At 39.4% G+C, this 18274-nt stretch overlaps 3 protein-coding genes across 5 annotated transcripts; 2 read left to right on the top strand and 1 right to left on the bottom strand.

The window, feature by feature from the left end:
• The first annotated feature begins 1309 nt into the window (after positions 1-1309).
• On the top strand, positions 1310-5647 carry LOC113141046 (dehydrogenase/reductase SDR family member 7C-B-like). 2 transcript variants are annotated; one of them, XM_026325233.2, is made up of 8 exons: positions 1329-1446; positions 2152-2233; positions 2948-3125; positions 3232-3344; positions 4177-4387; positions 4473-4565; positions 4772-4927; positions 5339-5647. In XM_026325233.2, exons 2-8 carry the CDS (start codon positions 2180-2182, stop codon positions 5542-5544), a joined length of 1011 nt encoding a protein of 336 aa, XP_026181018.1. In that variant the 5' UTR covers positions 1329-1446; positions 2152-2179; the 3' UTR covers positions 5545-5647. The 2 variants fall into 2 exon arrangements, with proteins under 2 accessions (XP_026181017.1, XP_026181018.1); XM_026325232.2 differs by lacking the exon at positions 2152-2233 and having other exon boundaries at positions 1310-1446.
• A 1218-nt stretch (positions 5648-6865) lies between these two features.
• Positions 6866-8035, top strand: LOC113141359 (protein NATD1-like). 2 transcript variants are annotated; one of them, XM_026325724.1, is made up of 3 exons: positions 6866-7060; positions 7417-7535; positions 7620-8035. In XM_026325724.1, the coding sequence occupies exons 1-3, from the start codon at positions 6910-6912 to the stop codon at positions 7734-7736; spliced, it is 387 nt and encodes a 128-aa protein (XP_026181509.1). In that variant the 5' UTR covers positions 6866-6909; the 3' UTR covers positions 7737-8035. The 2 variants fall into 2 exon arrangements, with proteins under 2 accessions (XP_026181509.1, XP_026181508.1); XM_026325723.1 differs by having other exon boundaries at positions 6866-7108.
• A 2574-nt stretch (positions 8036-10609) lies between these two features.
• On the bottom strand, positions 10610-16903 carry LOC113141327 (germ cell-specific gene 1-like protein). Its single transcript, XM_026325674.1, has 5 exons — positions 16600-16903; positions 15381-15428; positions 13999-14151; positions 11206-11317; positions 10610-10913 (listed from the first exon to the last, which is right to left on the bottom strand). The coding sequence occupies exons 1-5, from the start codon at positions 16901-16903 to the stop codon at positions 10610-10612; spliced, it is 921 nt and encodes a 306-aa protein (XP_026181459.1).
• Between the last annotated feature and the right edge of the window lie 1371 nt (positions 16904-18274).

Below are 18274 nucleotides of genomic sequence, written 5' to 3'. Positions count from 1 at the left end.
CTGTGGCGCCCCCTGAATGGGAACAGCCGAAAGAAAAAAAAGTATTGGTAGTACATTTATCTGAAACAAACAACAGTAAAAAAAGGTTAATGATAAGAAATGAATACAGCTTGAATAAACAATTCTCCAGAGTAACAATTATTAAAACAAAACCAAGTGTTTTTTTCACTAACACATGAAGATCAGTTTTTAAACCATCTGGTATAAAACACAAGGCAGCAGCATACAAGGCACAATGTATAAATGTGTAAAAAAAATAACCCAGTATCAGGCTCTGGACAAAAGCATCATGGGTGTGTAAAACAAAACAAACAAAAACAAAGAACATTTCATACTTAAATAAAGATGAATAATACGATATATATATCAAGGACCTGTGATGAAGCTGGCTTTAGGGGCATGGGAGCCCTGGGCAGTTGCTGCATTGCCCAGTTGGTACTTTAGTCTTGGCTGTAGCGTAGTGGAATAAGAGGAAATCACATTTTTAGATTGCAATCATCAACATTAAAAATCATTGCCACAAGGTCACTTGACATGTAAATGAATTCCCAAGTGATAAAGGCAGGAAAAGTAAAACTGCATAGAGGAAGTCCAAATTAATCTATTTAAATGTTTTCCCAAAACTTGCTTTGTAGGGATTTTTTTTTTAAATCCAGTTTGAGGATTTAAGAGCATATGCTGTACAGATTGTAGCGCTCCTTGAGTCAAATTTGTAAGACTGGGTTATATAAATAAAATGGATTTGACGTCTGACGTTTGATGTCTGACCAATAATCAAAAATTCAAAAATGTTCACATTACTATCACAGAAAAGTCAACCATATTCACATTTCACATCTGTAAAAAGGGGACTTTTGTATTTTTCTTTTAAATTATTACACTTGTATTAAATTAACCTTCTGTCATTTGACTACTCAACAAATCACGTAATCATTACAGCTGCAGGGGATACAGGTTGGTGTTTGGTGGCCTGTGGAAATAATGAAGCTGCTGGGGTTGGTTAGGGTACAACACTAAATTTTAGCCCCCAGCCCCTTTAAGGTGTTACTCTGCCCATGCAGCAACTCTTGGCCCAATGCATAAGCATAAGAATCTGGGCCTCAGAGCATACAGTAGTTGTGATATTCTTAAATCTGACGTGTGCTTTATGTGCAGTACTGTATCTATTCTTTATTATATACTGGATTGTATCACAGCCAGTGGAGACACTTCTCTTACTCAGCACCTCCCTCCGTTCTAAACACAATGTCGACAACATACATGGAAAATAACTCAGTCAGCTGTGCTGCTATTAAAAGACCTCAAATCCCAAAGTATTGCTGTGGCAGGCTGGCCTGCTGTAATGTGCAGGGAGCTCTGTGAATGAGCTGCTGAGGCGAGCAGCTACAGCTCCTCAGGAGAGGAATTAAACCAGAGTCCAGAACACCTGCAGAGGCCCGAGGAGCAGTAAGTGTTGGCTGCTGTGTTGTTTCTTGCAATATCGAGGTCAGATGGCTCAGTTAGTTAGAAATGATGTACTCTCTAATCTGTGGCCAGATACTGTGCAGTCAATTTGAGAATTTTGCTTTAAAGTTGAACTTTATCCTAGAAAACAACTGCATGGAATAAACAGTGCTGTGTTATTTAGTTTGTGCTTAAGGATCTACTGAGTTTGTTGTGCAATAACGTGGCCACAGTACTCTGTGACACTGAGCCTTTGTAGAGATATGGTGTCTATTTTGGGGGGGAGTTTATATTTAGAAGGCCCTTCTTGGACAAACAGCTGGTGTGTGTCATGGTTACCTTCTATCTATCAATCTATCAAATAATACTTTGTGTCTCCAAACCTATTAAGAAAGATCCCACTACATGATGGATTATAACATGTACAGTAAGTTTAGAAAATGTAAACAATGATTTGAAAAGTTAGAGGGTTGGACGTAAAAATTAAAAATATAGAACATATTTAATTCTAGCACTGTCCATTTGTTTAGGTTTTCTAAATCTTATTGATCGAAACTAATACAGAAGATTTCCAATCAAATTCCATTGTTCAATATCCCATTTACAAATTAAAATAAATGGAAAGTGCCTGGATTCTGTAGGCTACTCCTCATTTTGCTTCCTAATGTAAGAACATGGTCAAATATGTCTTTTCTGTTTTTGTTTCAGAATTATAAGAACATAATTAAATTTAAATATGGTTGTGGAGGGTGTGATGGACTCCAATATAACGGAGCCAGCAAGCTTTTGGGTATGAAATGCTCCTTTATCATGTAAATCATGTTCACTTGGTAGTGAATCATGTTCATGTTTTTTTACAGTACGTCTCATCCCATCTCTCCAGCATCATCAGAAAAATAATTTCCATCTCTAAAGCATGTTTACAAGTTTAAACATGCCTTAACAACACAAACATTGTTAGCTGACCATGGATATCATGACGATAACATACTGGTGGCTTTTGGGAAATACACTTAGTTGCTTTCGTGCTGAGAGTTAAATGAAAAGACTGATACCATGTTTATGTCTGGACAGTAAATATAAAATGAGACTGAGGACAAACAGAAACATCACCTCTAAAGCTCACTGATTAACAGGTTATATTCTGTTCGTTTACTCATTACAAAACTGAAGTAATTAAAAGAGTAGAAACAATAATCAAGAAATACTCCAAGACATAACCCCTCATTAATGGCAAAAAGTCATAATTACACTTTGATTTTTGTATAAACAATATTTCTAAGGTTAATTAATAAGCTTTAGAGGTGCTTTTTCTGGAATTTCTTATTTATGGACAGTCGGGCTAGTTTTACCCCATTTATAAGACAGACATGACAGTAGAGTCAGTCTCTCATCTAACTCTAGACCAGAAGAGAAATGTGTTTTCCCAAAATGTTTTGTGTAAGCATGTTCAAACATTGAGAGTATCCATTTTTAATTGAGCTAAATATAAACATTTTTTCAGGATATCCTCCCAGAGATGAATCCAGAATGGACCACCACTGTTCTCCTGGTGCCCTGTGTTGTTGTGCTCACAGCTGGAGTTTTCTACCTCTATGGTGTAGTTATTGGTCTGTTGTCCAAAACATCAGTACGCAATAAGGTGGTGGTTATTACTGATGCTTTATCTGGGCTGGGAAAAGGTAACACAAACATGCTTTTTTTGTTTATGGAAAAAAAACTCACACATCACCTTTGGACACGGTTTACAAATGTTCTGTCTTGTTTTCAACCTGTTTCGGGATGAAGAATGTGCAGGTGTGTTTCACAGAGGAGGAGCGAGGTTGATCCTTTGTGGGAAAAACTGGGAGAAACTTGAGGAACTTGCTGATGATTTGTCAGAGGCTTCAGATCCCACTGTAGTAAGTATACCAGCAGTGAAACAATGTCAAACATGAGTTAATTTGGTGACTGAGTGAAGGTTGAGTTAGTCCATTTATGAATCAAACAGACCTCCTCTGCTGGATGAAGTACTCAAATCTTTTTGTAAGCACAACACGAATCCAAAAGACATCCATAATATGAACACAAATTATTAGACCAGAACTCTATTTTGCTTTTTTCCTCTCCCATTAATCACCTCTCAACATCTCAGATTTACCTTGTGGCCTGTTGAAGGGACACTGCCATTAGGTTGGGAACCACCAGACTAAACTAGGTACCTGTATCTAAGGCTCTGGCTCAAGCAGCTACAAATATTACATCCATCCATCCATCCATCCATCCATCCATTATCTATACCTGCTTATTAACCAGGGTCCCAAGGGTACACCCTGGACAGGTCACCAGTCCATCACAGGGCCACAATTATTACAGCTTGTATTAAAATATTACTTAAACACTGATAACTTAATACAAAAAACCTAATAAGGTCATATATAATAACATATTAAGTTGCAGAGTTTTTTATACTGCAGTAATACTTTTAAGTATTATATGTCAAGTAGTTTAGCTGTAATAGTTGTATACTTAGGAAGGATTTCTTTCATTGCTTAATTGTCACTTTGATGTAAGTACAACATCTGAAAACTCAACCACTGTAATAACTACCTATTAATGAGCAAGATGCTTCTTACCTAACAATGTATGAGTAATAATAATCCAATAAAAGCTGTGTAATAACGCAGTAACCATTTTACTGCACTATTGTGCACCATTGGAAATGTCCTTACCATCACTGTCCATCCTCCTAAGACGTTTCCCCCTAAACTGGTGCTGCTGGATTTCGGAGACATGGACAGCATAGCTGAGGTGATCGCAGAGATCCTGGACTGTTACGGCTGTCTTGATATTCTCATCCTTAACAGCAGCATAAAGGTCAAAGCACCGGCACAGAGCCTGTCTCTGGAGATGGACAAATTACTGATGGACAACAACTTCTTTGGACCGGCCACACTGGCTAAAGGTGGATGATGGAAACACATGTAATTAGATCTCAGTGTGCAAAGTTGTGATCGTGTCCCAATTGTTTTGCTGTGTTTCTGTTTCAGGTGTGCTGCCTTCTATGATCTCGAGGAGATCTGGTCACCTGCTCCTGGTCAACAGCATCCAGGGGAAACTAGCTGTTCCTTTTCGCACTACATGTGAGTGCAAGGTTTTATGAAGGGAAATACATGAGACATTTGAAATTGTTGTTTCTGTACATGAAGCACTAATCATTCTCTAATGAAGTGGGATGCTTATAAGGAATTCCTTTCACTTTGTATTTTTAAAATGGAGACCACATTTTTAGCCATAGCAACAAACCTCCAGGGATGGCAGACACTGAGCTGTGTTTGTATTTTGCCAGATGCAGCCTCTAAACATGCGGTGCAGGCATTCTTTGACTCCCTGAGAGCTGAAGTGGAAGAGTACGGCATCTCTGTCAGCACCATCAACCACACCTTCATCAGCTGCTCTGCATCTGAAAACACAGAGGCAGCCTCCTCCAAATCCATCTGGTCATGTGAGTGAAATCAAAAGAGGCACAGGTTCAATAAGACCCAAAATGTATCTTTACACCTACTGGTCAGACTGCCATGAATATGTCCATATACTTGTACTCCCCAGAGGATTAATTTGTCCATTTGCCCTCTGGTTCAGCAACATCATTAGGACCAATTTTCCACTTCATTAACACTTTCATCTTTGACAAATGAACTGACAGATTTCATTCCATTGTGTGGATCTTGTTGTGGACATTTCTCAAACCCACAGGATGAAATATTCAGGACCACCTCACTTTTTATGAAGCTCACTAAGCCAAAAAAAAAAAGTCCAACGTGTCAATATGTTTTTAATTCAGTTCTCTAATTAGGTTTGTTATTTGCCATGTTTGGTCTCTTTGTCTCCTCAACCCTATTTCTGCCTCTTTCAGTTTTGTACACAAAGAAACCCCACGGCATTTCTCCAGATGAGGCAGCCGCCGAGATCGTCAAGACTTTAAACAACAAAAGGAAGGAGGTGGTAATTGCTCCCTCGCTCCCCAAGGTGGCCATCTACACCAGATCCTTCTTCCCTAATGTGTTCTTTGCAGTGATGGCTGCAGGAGTGAAGAATGCTGTTGCCTCCGAGAAAATGTAGTGTTGCTGTCAATGCATTGCCCCACACTATGGATGGGGGATATCTATTACATGGGATTTTACAGTGAAGGTAAACAATCACTGGAAATGCAGATAATTAGGGATGAATAGCAGCAAAAACAAAAACTATCACACATTCATTTATCCATGCAGGAAATCTATAACATAAGTTTAGGGTCTGTTGTTTGCATGGATTCATGTTTAGTTCTGTTTCTATTTATTTTTCCATTTAAACTTTTAAACTACATGCACTCTGAGTGTGTCTTCAATAAGATAAGATAAACTTTATTCATCCCTGAAGGAATGTATTATTAGAAATGTGATCTTAAACTTAGGCTTAATACATAAACTTATGACTTTGAAAAATGTATAGCCTGTATTGAACATGTTTGAGTTGTAAGGAAAAATAACTATTTTCTGCATGTTTTACATGGTAACATACAGAAAATGATTATCATAGAAACAGTATTTGCATTTAAGTGATCAAAGTCAGTTATAAAGAAAATGTTGCATCTATTGTTGTATTTGTGGACACAATTATATTAAGATTATAAATAAAGTATTTCAATTTAAGTAAATGTTTATTCACTATTCATTTACTCATTTACTTATAGTTACCTGTGGACCATAAGTACCTGGTGAAAACCCATGTAAGCACAGGAATAACATGCAAACTCCACACAGAAAGGTCCCTGATGGGTTTCAACCCAGGAACCTTCTTCATGTGAGGCAACAGTGCTAACCACCAAACCACTGTGCTAAGCCTGCTAACTACCCCTCCTATGAAATTATGCGTAAATTACAGAACAGAAAACCTAATAAAAAATATTCTATTTATATGCCATAAGTGTTACATTTATTTGTGTAACATATTTAAGTACAGTTTAGAGGTATTCATAGTGTATGTCTGTTTTCTGCTATACTTTTATACTCCACATTTCAGAGGGAAATACAGTACTTTTTACTCCACTACATTTGTTAGGCAATGATAATTACTAGTTAGTTTCAGATCTCCTATGTCAATTTAGTGTCATTTTTCCTCCTATACCTTTCCCATTAATCATCTAATGACCCTTCAGATTTAAATCCCTGGACAATTTCTTCATGATGTCCTAACATGAAGCTGTTAATTACAAGGAAACAGTTAATTATTACAGTTTATAAGCACCTGCTCATTAGATTTTAGTTTTTAAGAGAATATAGGGAAACTATCTTGCATATAAGTGAAAATATAATTTATAAACTATTCATCAGAACTTCCTAGGACTAAAAAAAACAAAAACAAACCACGTGCTTCTGGCGCCTTCTAGTGGACAGAGTTTACAATGACACCACATGCGGTGTCAGGTTGTCTTGTCTTGTGTTAATGGCTTTTACCGTGTTTTCCAGGCTCAGTGCGTTAACTCTCCCAGTGAAGTCATGTCTACTCGCCTTTAGTGCATTAAGCTCCAGCAGGTTGAAAGTGGACCACGACCGACACAAGCAGCGTTTCACCGTCACTCCAGGCCGGGGAGCTGGTAAGCACACAGAGCCGGGGTTTGCGCTCTTCTGCCGGGTGAAAACTGGTAAGGCAGCCCGGTGTCTATTCACGGCCTGCAGACGCAGGTTTCTGAGCGACTGAATTAGGTTCAGCTGCTTTATATTGTCTTACAGTGCAGGTAAGGGTTATAGTGGTGGTAGGATGATTTCAAAATAAATTTCTGATACACATCTACATTCATTTTGGACAATGCTTGAGTAAATTCACTTAATTACCTTCCACCTCTGGCCAATGCCTGCAGCTGCTTCACATCTGTAAACCACCACAGTGTCACACTCCCCTTTGGAGCTCCACTGATTTTAAATAGGTTTTGTTCGTGTCCTGTGCCCGCAGGAGCCTATGAATGTGCTGTGCTGCAGTACAGATTCACTGGAGAGAAGGAGGTGGATCTGATTTCAACCTATGTACCAGAGACATTTAGGAGTCAAGGTGTTGCTGCACTGCTGTCACAGGTATAGGACCATCAGTCGTGTTTAAAAAGCTGTAGGGTCAAGTCTCCTATTTGATGTTTTCTGTTTTTAATATTTCTTTTACAGACTGCCTTGGATTTCCTGGTCGAGGAAAACCTCAAGGCTCGTGTCTCGTGTTGGTATATAAGGAAATACATTGAGGACCACCCTCTACAACTTTATAAAGACATTGTCATCACTTGACATCACTTGTTACTGAGAATATGTGTCTACTATAGCCTAAATTACTACCTCAAATCAATTAACATACAGCACTATGGAAGCCAAATTTGCAGTATGTATGATTCATGGTTCTAAATAATGAGTTTTTCTTTTACTCTGAATTTTAAAGGGACATAATTTATTGCTGCGGGCCTCATGGTGGATTAGTGGTTAGCACTGTTGCCTCACAGCAAGAAGGTTCCTGGTTTGAAACCCATCAGGGGCCTTTCTGTGTGGAGTTTGCATGTTCTCCCTGTGCTTGTGTGGGTTTTCTCCAGGTACTCTGGTTTCCTCCCACAGTCCAAAAACATGTATGTCAGGTTGATTGGTGACTCTAAATTGCCCATAGGAGTGAGTGTGAGTGTGTGAGGTTGTTTGTCTCTATGTGGCCCTGTGATGGACTGGTGACCTGTCCAGGGTGGACCCCTGCCTTTCACCCAAAGAGAGCTGGGATAGGCTCCAGCAGGTCCATGTGACCCTGGTTAGGAATAAGCAGGTATAAATGATGGATGGATGGATAATTTAATGCTAGTACATATGAGTAAAGCTACTCAAAATTCACTGAAGGGATTCAGGGCCTGAAGATGAAGCTGCATTGTGTTATCTGATTTCATTTCTTGTTAGTCTAAATCTAGTAAATTTATCCTTATTTTTTTATACTTTGTGTGTGTGTAATGTTTCTTATATAGCCGAAGAAAGTAGTAATTGTTATTAATTATTAAATGTTGGAACTAGACATTGAAATATTTAATGTTTGGATGGTGATAGTGTGTATTTGGTGATAGTGTGTATTTGTTGACCATGACCATGACTCTTCTCTGTATTCGCACTGGTTTTTGTTGGGATCACAATGCAGCTAAAAGGAAAAGGTGTCTGAGGATCATGGGTATTGCAGTATTTAGATCCAATATACTAAAATTACTGACAACATGATTTCTCACAAAAAGTTGAGATAATTAAAATAATAATTCATAATTCATAATAATCTTGAGTTTAATTTATCTATGACCTCAGAATAAGCCGTGACTCTGACACATGAAATCACGACATTAGATGAGCACATTTTATCTTGGCTTCTCTCCACCTAATGAAATTATGTTTTTCACCACAGCAGCAACAACAAACAACTCCCAAAACAAAGTATTAGGTCATCTGACAGAGAGAGAGTTAAATGGCGCTTTCAGGAAAAACCAAATCATAAACAGACTTGACACACAGAAGTGATTAGGCTGCTGGGTTAAGCAATAATGAAGGTTTTAATTGAATTTGGTAGATTTGATTTTTCCTCCATTGAACTATGCATTAAAGCACATACCATTCACGTTCTTTCTTGCATCTTCAATAATCTCCATTGACAGGTGAACCATATGATCAAATGATATAGAAATGAATTTCTGTGTTGTGCTGGAAATATAAAGATGTCCACAAGTCTGTGCTTCATATACTTTTGTTCCAATAGATGTCAGTCTTACTCCTCTACAGGCATTTCCCTTCGCTCCGTTTTGGTCGTTCACTGTCAATGTTTGATTTATATCTCACATTAGAAAATAGTCAACATTCATTAGACCAATCAGAGCCCAAAAGATAAATATCGGAAGGGATTGTGGCTGCTGTTAAAAAAAATAAAGAGACATGAGAAACAAATTCTTGATTTCAAATTAATCCAGAGTGAAATTTATTGAAATAAATCCAAATGGCATGAGAAAACCCCACTATGGGCTATCCAATATATTCACATGGTCACCATCAAATATTTGAGATTTGTTTAACACCACTTCTCAAGCATATTTTCAGATACTTTAATTTTGCCTGCCAAGTAATGATCATCGATACAGCAACAGGAACCGGCTGATCTTCTCAGCCCTATGTGAGCTGTATGATGAACTGAGCACTAACACCCACAGTCTGTTCTTGAATAATAATCATGATGATAATATTCACATTGTTGGCTCTAGACACATGTAAGATGTACTTTTTGGCGACAAGCATAATCTCAGATGTGCTGCACATAGATTATGAGAACTGGACGGAAATGTAGTCACTTGGTGTCTCTGAGGTAATTTTATGTCTTTCTGTGTTATTTTGGTTTTTTGTGTCTCTGTGTGGTCGTTGTGCATCTGTTCTGTGGTTGCTTTGCATCTCTTTAAGGCCCTTTTATGTCTCTTTGTAGTCATCTTGCATCTCCTTTTAGTTATTTAATGCCTTTTTGTGGTTGCTCTTCTTATTTATGTTCCATCTTTTTGCATTTGCATTAGATTACATTTCCTTGTGGTCATTTTGATTGTTTTTATAGTCATATGACTTTCCACAGGAACAGTCACTGGCCCCTAGACCTATACCCAGGAGACCTGTAGAGTAATCCATCAGTGTAGCACAGTAATTCTCAGTGAAAATCATTATCTGGACAAAGCCTGATCATTGTCTCTGTTACTGAGCAACAGATGAGTAAAACGTTGATGAAACTTGAATTAAAAAAAGCCAAATCTGCAAAAAGATTCTAAGTTAAACAGATAAAGGATCTGTGCTGCAGCAGTGGCAGGCACACCCTGCAGCTTGACCCACAGCTTAGAGTGAAGATGTTAAAATTGCAGCTCTCTTCCCTTCCTCCCACAAATACTATCACATGGAAAGATTTGATAAAATGCATGTTGTGTCTAAGCCGACCATATTACATTATTTCCGGAAAAGATTCTGCACACTGGCTTCCCAGACACACATTTGATGTGTGGCAATAAACACAGCAACGGAATATTCTCCTGTACTGGAAATCCAGGAACAAGAGTCAATCAAGGTCCAGGAAATCAGCCCTGAAAACTGTTCCAGTGGGGTACAGGGACAGGGCTAGTCAGTCTATTTTAGCAATATGCCTCTCCTTGCTGTTCTGGTGCACTGTCCATTTCAACCACATATGTTGTGCCTGTGGATGGTTTATATCCGTTGACCGGCAGTTCCAGCGGTGCCTCGGCATCGGCAGGCACAGCTGTCATGTACATGTCCCACATCTGCTCCGGGAGGTCCAGCTCCATCATCTTCTGCTTGATCATCAGGCTTTTCTCAATGTTCCGCCGCTTGTATTTAAACTCTATGATGGTCTTTGTGTATCTGTTGAGCGCTGTCACTGCAGAACCCATGCAGGTACCAAAAGATCCCCACGCTAAGCTGAAAAGAGAATTGACAACAGTCAGTATTTCCCAGCCAAGGGGTCAGCCCCATCCAAAGGATCTTTAAATAAATTGGAGGGGTCAAGAAAAAACAAGGTTCATCTGTTCTGAAACCATAATGAACATTTTACAAGATATATCTTGCTTGATTTCTTAGAACTGCTAATGACTCAGACAACTGAAATGTGACAAGAGGCTCCAACTACACACAAACCATACATGTGGGAAACCACTGATTTGATCTTTGTATTTCATATGTCATTGAAATAATTAGAGCTACATTTACTTACGCATAAGACCAGCTGTAGTCCCAGGTCTTGGGCCTCCAGTCTTCTGGTCCCATAGCCACAGCCAGCTGGAATATGGTGGTAAACATCATGTGGGCCACCATCCCACAAAGGCCTGAGAACAAGAGCAAATCAACGTGTATTTTGCAGTAAAACAGCAACATTCAGCAAAGATTCATCTGCTGCAGCGATGAACCATTAAGGGAAGGAAGGACACTTGCAAGTTTGGTTATAAATCAGGTTTTTGGAAGGTTTTTTTAGGTCTTAAGAATAGATTAATGTACTGTGACAATATTTGTTGTCATGTTGTCTGTTGTATGTTAAATATTTGTAAGCAGAATAAACTATAAACATCTACATCCAATCACCAGATGAAGTTGATATATGTTATCAAACTTATATCCATCAGACCCAAATCAACATTATCATTCATATGTAGTCATGTTTCTACCTAATGAAGACTACCAAGGCTTGTGTTTGGTCTCTACCAGCTGCTAAGGGGAATATCTGGCTGTTTAGTTGCTAAATGCTTCACCATGTTGACTGACTATGTCTGTCTGCTATTTGGTGCAGAGCAGGTAGTGTGCAGTGTATATTTTAGACCTGTTCTCTGAAAACAGCAGCCTGCCGTGCCAGAAAACAATGAGTGGGACTGAACCAGAACAGTAAAGTGATAGTTAAACAATAAGCTGAAAGTCTATATAAGCTTCACAAATCAGAGTAGAGCTGCAGATTCAGCTGATAACTCATCAGTATGAATGATCCCTTTCAGATTGTCATTTGACACATGCCATTAATAAATATTGATTACGCTCGATTCAATGAACTGTCTTGTGCTTCGGCTAGAAGACTCTGGGCAAAAGCTGGGATGTGGGATATTCACACACACTCTGGTTTATTTGAAGTGGCCACTGCCTCACTGTTATCTCTCTGCTAGATCCTGGCTCTCTGTCATCCTGTAGTCTCCACAGCTGCTTTTCTTGGGATTAACTCATAACAACAAGGGGGATGGGAGTCAGGGGATGGGGGAGTATAAAGGGCGGGGGGATGCTCCTCTGGGCAGGTCTTGGCACAGCCCAAACCGCTGCCCAGGCTCCAATCCGATTAGTCCACAAACCAGCAAATCCTCCCGAGGCAGTGAGTGGCCTCAGTACAGTTAGCTGCTCTGTATGCCTGCTGGTAGTGACTGTCAGCTTCACCTCTTTCAGCCAGCCTGACCTGATGCCCTGCTGCTTTTCTCACTGACTTACAGTAAAGTTGTCTTCACATAAAATATCTCTTCATGTTAGAATTTACATTTTTTTGTATATTAAAGACTAAATAAATGGCTTATAACACACTGTGTTATATTAAACAGTATGAATGTTTATTAATATGTGCTAAATATCAACTACGGCAACTCGTCCTGCTGGCAACCATAAATAGACACATCTGTGTAAACAAATATTGAATAACAGAAATCTATAAAACTGTGTGCTTTGTTAAAATTGACCTTATGTGACAGTCAGCAGCCCCTTGACTGGGCTGGTTGGCCTTAGTTGAGTGATCCCAGTCAGCCCTGTTCAGAAAACTCTAATTTGCCATTTGTAACAGATGTTAAGAAAACTTAGACTCTTTGAGTCGCAGTTAAACAAAGACTTTTCAGACTTTACAGCCTGAACCTGGAGAACACAGTTTTGGGGAACCTGAGTGGTAGCCTAATAAGTGGAGATGTAAGTGTACTATCCATATAATCAGATGCATTTTGGTAAGTTTTGCTTTTTGTAAATTATTTCTTATAATTTTTATATTTATTATTAATTTAGTAAATTTTATTTATTAATTATGAAATGTTAGTCAGATTAGTATCAGTGAGATACAGTGCTGTGCAGAAGTTATGGTTGTTTTAGATTTTTATCACTACTAGAGTTCAGGAAGTTCCGAGCCAAGAAGATCCAGGAGTCCTGCAGCAGATGGTCTGACCCCCACAGGGCCCTGATCTCAGCAATGTGGAGTAAGTCTGGGACCACATGAGGAGATAGAAACACAGAAGCTTTTCCAAGGTGCTGCAAAGAGAAACTATGTGGCGGTTGAACCAAAATGATCTGCTGCTGGTTTAAGGTCAAAGAGGAGTGCTGCAAATACTGATAAGATTTAGGTTTAGTTGAGGTTTGTGTTCAGCACCAGAGAGCAAGGAGCTTTTTAGCAGCCAAAGAGCCAGATATTTCCATCAGAAGTGAATGGAGACCACAGACAGAGCTAAAAGAGTGTGAATATTAGACTCAGATACATCAGATGGACACAAACATGATGCCAAATTAATATTTCTGTTCTGTAAAGAACCCCCTGAAAATATCCAATACAATGTTTTTCTATGTAATTCATAAGCAGCCGAATAGCTTATAGTGGACTGGTCTATTATCAATTGTTGTACACTTGTATAAATAGACAACTTTTTGACCAAGAGGTGACAATGCTTAAAATATAATATGACTAATTTACAAGCTAAATAGGCCTTGTGTCTTTTGTATTGTGAGTCAGTCCAAATCTCTGGCTCCGTCTACGCAGGTGAACCAAAACCAATGAGATTATTTCTGCATCCAGAGCGGCTTTGCCTCTGAGAAATGCTTGTGTTACTGTAACTCCCATCAGATCCACCACAGGATCTCAGGGTAGCAGCATTATCACAGCAGGGGCAGGTCAACATCAGCAGCTGGATTGCAAAAGCAGTAGATTCACACCTCCGCCAACATCACACAGCATCCCTGCTGTCAACTCGTCTGTCTGATGACACTGATAAACACTGGAGCTCTTTACCTGACAGGGCTGTGCACAAGGCAGCAAAGGCACTCAGCTTCAGTTTGTTCATGACACTGAAGCAGGGACACTGCTCCAGAGTCATCAGAGCCCCGCCTGTGAAGAGCAGGGTGAGGTACAGACTCTCAGCCACAATGCACAACCACAGGACCCCTGGGAACACAGAAAAGAGAGGGGAGGAAGGATATATTAAGATACAACCAAGCTGTGTTTTCCTCATTACACCCTGTCCCTGAGGAATAATCCCAGTTGTATGAAGGCAGAAATGCATGTGGATACAACAGCTCTACTCTATCCAGGTCTGGAGATCACAACCAAATCATTTGGGCTGGATAGATTTATAAAATCAGGACAGCAACCATCACCAACCAGGCAAAACAAACAAGTGCCCCACAGCCCCAAACCCTGGTTGATTAAGTGGGCAGTGGGTCTCAATCTTTTTTACTTTACTTACTCTTCTATTAGAATATACCACAAAGTAAAAAAAACAACAAAAAAACACATGTAAATAAGTCTAAAAGTACAAATTTCCCCCTACAGCAGTGGTGTATTAACATAAAGTCAAAATGCGTACAAATACTACTCAAGTAACTTCAATTCAAGATTTACTGTCATTTTTATATACAATAGTGTACAATACAAAAAGCTAATTTCATCCTCCTGGCACATAAATACAAATAGTTACTTTGTTACTTTCCACTACTGGCCAATCATTCATCCATCCATCCATCATCTATACCCACTTATTCCTATTTAGGGTCACAGGGATCTGCTGGAGTCTATCCCAGCTCTCTTTGGGTGAAAGGCAGGGGTCCACCCTGGACAAGTCACCAGTCCATCACAGGGCCACATAGAGACAAACAACCTCACACACTCACACTCACTCCTATGGGCAATTTAGAGTCACCAATCAACCTGACATACATGTTTTTGGACTGTGGGAGGAAACCAGAGTACCTGGAGAAAACCCACACAAGCACAGGGAGAACATGCAAACTCCACACAGAAAGGCCCCTGATGGGTTTCAAACCAGGAACCTTCTTGCTATGAGGCAACGGTGCAGCCCACCAAATCCACCATGCTGTCCACGAACCAATCATTTAAAAATAAATTAACATCATGCAAAAAAACATAAAACTAGTAGAAAATGAGAAAGTGTTGAGTGAAAGTATTTGGGTGTTGATATGTTTGGTCCTGGTTGGTGGCTGGTTCTGTTTTCTTTACAGTGGGGGTAAATATTGAAATTTAGGTGTTCACACATGCATCGCATAAGGTCTCTCACTTTAAAACTCAACATTTGCTCAAAATGAGACTCAAAATGATGAAAATTTGGTCATGGTTAAAATTTTAAACCATGAGCAAATTTTCATCATTTTACCAACCTCTTTCGTGTTCTGGTGCAATCTCTGAGAAGTCTCGACAGTCAAACCCTGTAACCAGAATAAAAAAGTACATTAGTTATTATAAAATGAAGAGCAATTTTCCAGGATGTACCAATTACCTATCATCAATAGTATTACCTGTCCAAATCTATTCATTTGTATAAACTGTATATAGGCATACAGTCTTATGTTGTAGGTATGCCTGTAATAGCCTTTGCAACAGGATAGAGACTCAACATTAGACATGATGAAATATGTTGAGAAACAGTTTTATTAGTATTAGAGAAAAGTTTAAAGTTAAGTTTTAAGCTAAAATAAGATAAAACTCAAAACAACACATACACAAACACACACACAGCTAAAAAGGGATTACATCATCAGATGATCCTTATAAAGTTGCTCTGTTAAATTAGCATTCATGTACTCATCATACTGGTGGGAGCCAGTAGATTTAAAGTTTGTCTTCAAGATGCATGAAAATCCCTATACGAAATTATTTTGCACAGTCTTATTACCAGAGCTTATGAAACCAGATGAGATGGCTTGCATGCCATGCGAAGAGAAATGGCTATAATCCAGTTCTGCCTTGCACTAGCTTTGCTGTGTCAATGTTGAAAACAAAATCTTACAAAAACCAGACAGTGTGATGAGTACAAGCCTTTTCTGACAACTAAACTTCCTGAAACACACAGAGACATGCTGAATACATGTCTCCTATGTGCTGCAGAAAACTGCAATTGGACATTTTGGATGTTTTCAGCTGTGTAGCCTTTAATGAGGGGACACCATCAGTCCAGGGGAAACTTAAAGGCTATGAAATCTCAATTTTAAGGACTTTCATTTGTAACACTGTAGCACTGTAACATTGCTACTTTTCCTTAAATAATAGTTGTGAGTATACATCTGCTAATGTTACATCTCACCTACTCATATGACTTCCTGATAAAATGGCCAATGGAAAAAATAGAAACCTGTGTGTTTTATGCTACGGTTGATGATATTTAGTTTTGACCTTAATTGCAATAAAACCTGGTGACTAAGTGGAAAAAAATGGTAATCTGAAAATGATGCAATTGTCAAAACTGGGTTGGCAAACTGGGTTGCCCTGTAGACTGACAAAGGAGTCTAGGTCTTTTTGCCTTTGGAGGAAGTCCTTCTTCAATCATCACTTCCTGTCTTTCAACACCTAGCTGAAGGTGAAGACAGTCAGTTGCCTTACCGTTCATGTCGGCGGCCTGCTCACAAGAGAAAAATATGCCTGTGTGAAACTTCCTTAAAAGAAACTTCTCCTCTCCAGTCTCAAAGATGTACTGCACCAGCCGGCTGTCGTTGACGTTGGAGCTGTTGAAACGGATGCAGAACCACTGCTTCACCTTCAGTGGTGGTCCTGTGCAGAAGGGCTTGGCCACTTTCCTGGTCCCCTCGCACCAGTAGCTGGTGGTCACTGCTGATAAGGCAAAAGCAAACGCCACAAAGTTGAGGGTGAGCGCCAGAGAAGCCCGCCGCCCGCGCTCTAGCCTCATGGTCGAGGCCAGGCCAGAGGAGATGAAATGAAAAGGCAACTAATCCTGGCTTTGGATATGTAGCCACCGTGTTTTGCCTCCAAGCAGATATATCAAATCTTCATAATCTCGTTGCCTTTGGAGCTCCTTGGGTGAGATTTCTGTACATCCCTCCACAATTCTGAATGATGTGCTACCACTTTGCCTAAAGGCTTCATTCTCTCCACTTCCACAGAAACCACACAATCCCATGGCAGACGGATGACTCTTTACTTTCCTCTCTTTCGCTCTGCTGCTCATCCATCCCTATCGCTCCTCCCCTCCGATAAATCTTTGCCTGCAATATCATCTGTTACAAATGGCAAATTATATTTCGGATTCCCCTCAAGCATATAAATACAAAAAAGATTACTCTGATCTTAGATTATAATCCAGAATAAGGATCTTCCTATTTATATTGTGTGTGTGTTTGAATGTGTGAATGCAGAGCAAATCTCTCATGGCAAAAATGAAGAAGTATGTGAAAGAGATGATGCTACTTCAAATCTGATACATTTCTCTATTCCTCGCTTTAATTTTCCATCACTCCATTAAAACATTTCATAAAATTCTGCGGCTCTATCAGTAATAAACATGTCAATTCTAGCTTAGACTGCAGGCAGGCTGTTGTCATTTTAAAAGCTGAGATGCATAATTGGCTCAAAGGCATGTCAATAAAAGAGGACTGTTGTCAAGAGAGTTTATGTGGGGCAAGCAGACAAGCAGATAAATGATCTGATTGCATAATGGTTTACAACCTAGCTACCTGGACCTCTAGCAAGATAAAACCTACACATTGTAAGAAGAGAAAGATGTTAGCACAGTTAGTATATGACAATGTTAACTGTATCTAAAACACAGTTACAGTAAATGAGCTGGGTATACATTGATACAGAAGCTGAGTAGTAATGTTACATTTTTAAACCTATCTCAGAAGGGATCAGGCCATGTCATCACACATCTGCAGGGTCCTATAGAGGTGACAGTTTGTTCAAGCCCTAAACTAACTTAAAACCGTTTTTTACTCCTACACTCTCCCAAGCAAACAGTATAACTGCTGATTATTTACTGTTTGGATTACGCTTAATCCTGCCTCATATTTACATTGTATTTGCTTAGGCTAAGCTGCGATGGGCGGCCCAGCATGCTTAGGCAGCTTCATCAGAGAGCCAGATCCACTCAGCTGTCCACCCACCATCACTTTACATCACTTTACCACACTCCCAACCCCTCTGCATAAATGTCTTAACCAAACACAGTAACGTGGATGTGGTTAGTTATCTGGTTCACCATCCATCATCTATACCCACTTATTCCTATTTAGGCTCAGAGGGTCACTGGTCCACCACTTTG

Source organism: Mastacembelus armatus, chromosome 8 (assembly GCF_900324485.2).
Source record: "Mastacembelus armatus chromosome 8, fMasArm1.2, whole genome shotgun sequence".
NCBI lineage: Eukaryota > Metazoa > Chordata > Actinopteri > Synbranchiformes > Mastacembelidae > Mastacembelus > Mastacembelus armatus.
Note: the sequence above shows the minus strand (reverse complement) of the source record. Positions and strands in the feature narration are given on the sequence as shown.

What these genes read in the sequence shown, in the direction of transcription:
- LOC113141359 (XM_026325723.1), top strand. Translation starts at nt 6,910, where the DNA reads ATGGCTTTTACCGTGTTTTCCAGGCTCAGTGCGTTAACTCTCCCAGTG. An exon ending in CTTCTGCCGGGTGAAAACTG is followed by an intron (nt 7,109 to 7,416) that starts GTAAGGCAGCCC and finishes CTGTGCCCGCAG; the next exon opens with GAGCCTATGAATGTGCTGTG. An exon ending in TTGCTGCACTGCTGTCACAG is followed by an intron (nt 7,536 to 7,619) that starts GTATAGGACCAT and finishes TTTCTTTTACAG; the next exon opens with ACTGCCTTGGATTTCCTGGT.
- LOC113141046 (XM_026325233.2), top strand. Translation starts at nt 2,180, where the DNA reads ATGGTTGTGGAGGGTGTGATGGACTCCAATATAACGGAGCCAGCAAGC. An exon ending in TTTATCTGGGCTGGGAAAAG is followed by an intron (nt 3,126 to 3,231) that starts GTAACACAAACA and finishes TTCGGGATGAAG; the next exon opens with AATGTGCAGGTGTGTTTCAC. An exon ending in ACCGGCCACACTGGCTAAAG is followed by an intron (nt 4,388 to 4,472) that starts GTGGATGATGGA and finishes TTTCTGTTTCAG; the next exon opens with GTGTGCTGCCTTCTATGATC.
- LOC113141327 (XM_026325674.1), bottom strand. Translation starts at nt 16,903, where the DNA reads ATGAGGCTAGAGCGCGGGCGGCGGGCTTCTCTGGCGCTCACCCTCAAC. An exon ending in TGCACCAGAACACGAAAGAG is followed by an intron (nt 14,152 to 15,380) that starts GTTGGTAAAATG and finishes CTGTGTTCCCAG; the next exon opens with GGGTCCTGTGGTTGTGCATT. An exon ending in GACTACAGCTGGTCTTATGC is followed by an intron (nt 10,914 to 11,205) that starts GTAAGTAAATGT and finishes TTCTCTTTTCAG; the next exon opens with CTTAGCGTGGGGATCTTTTG.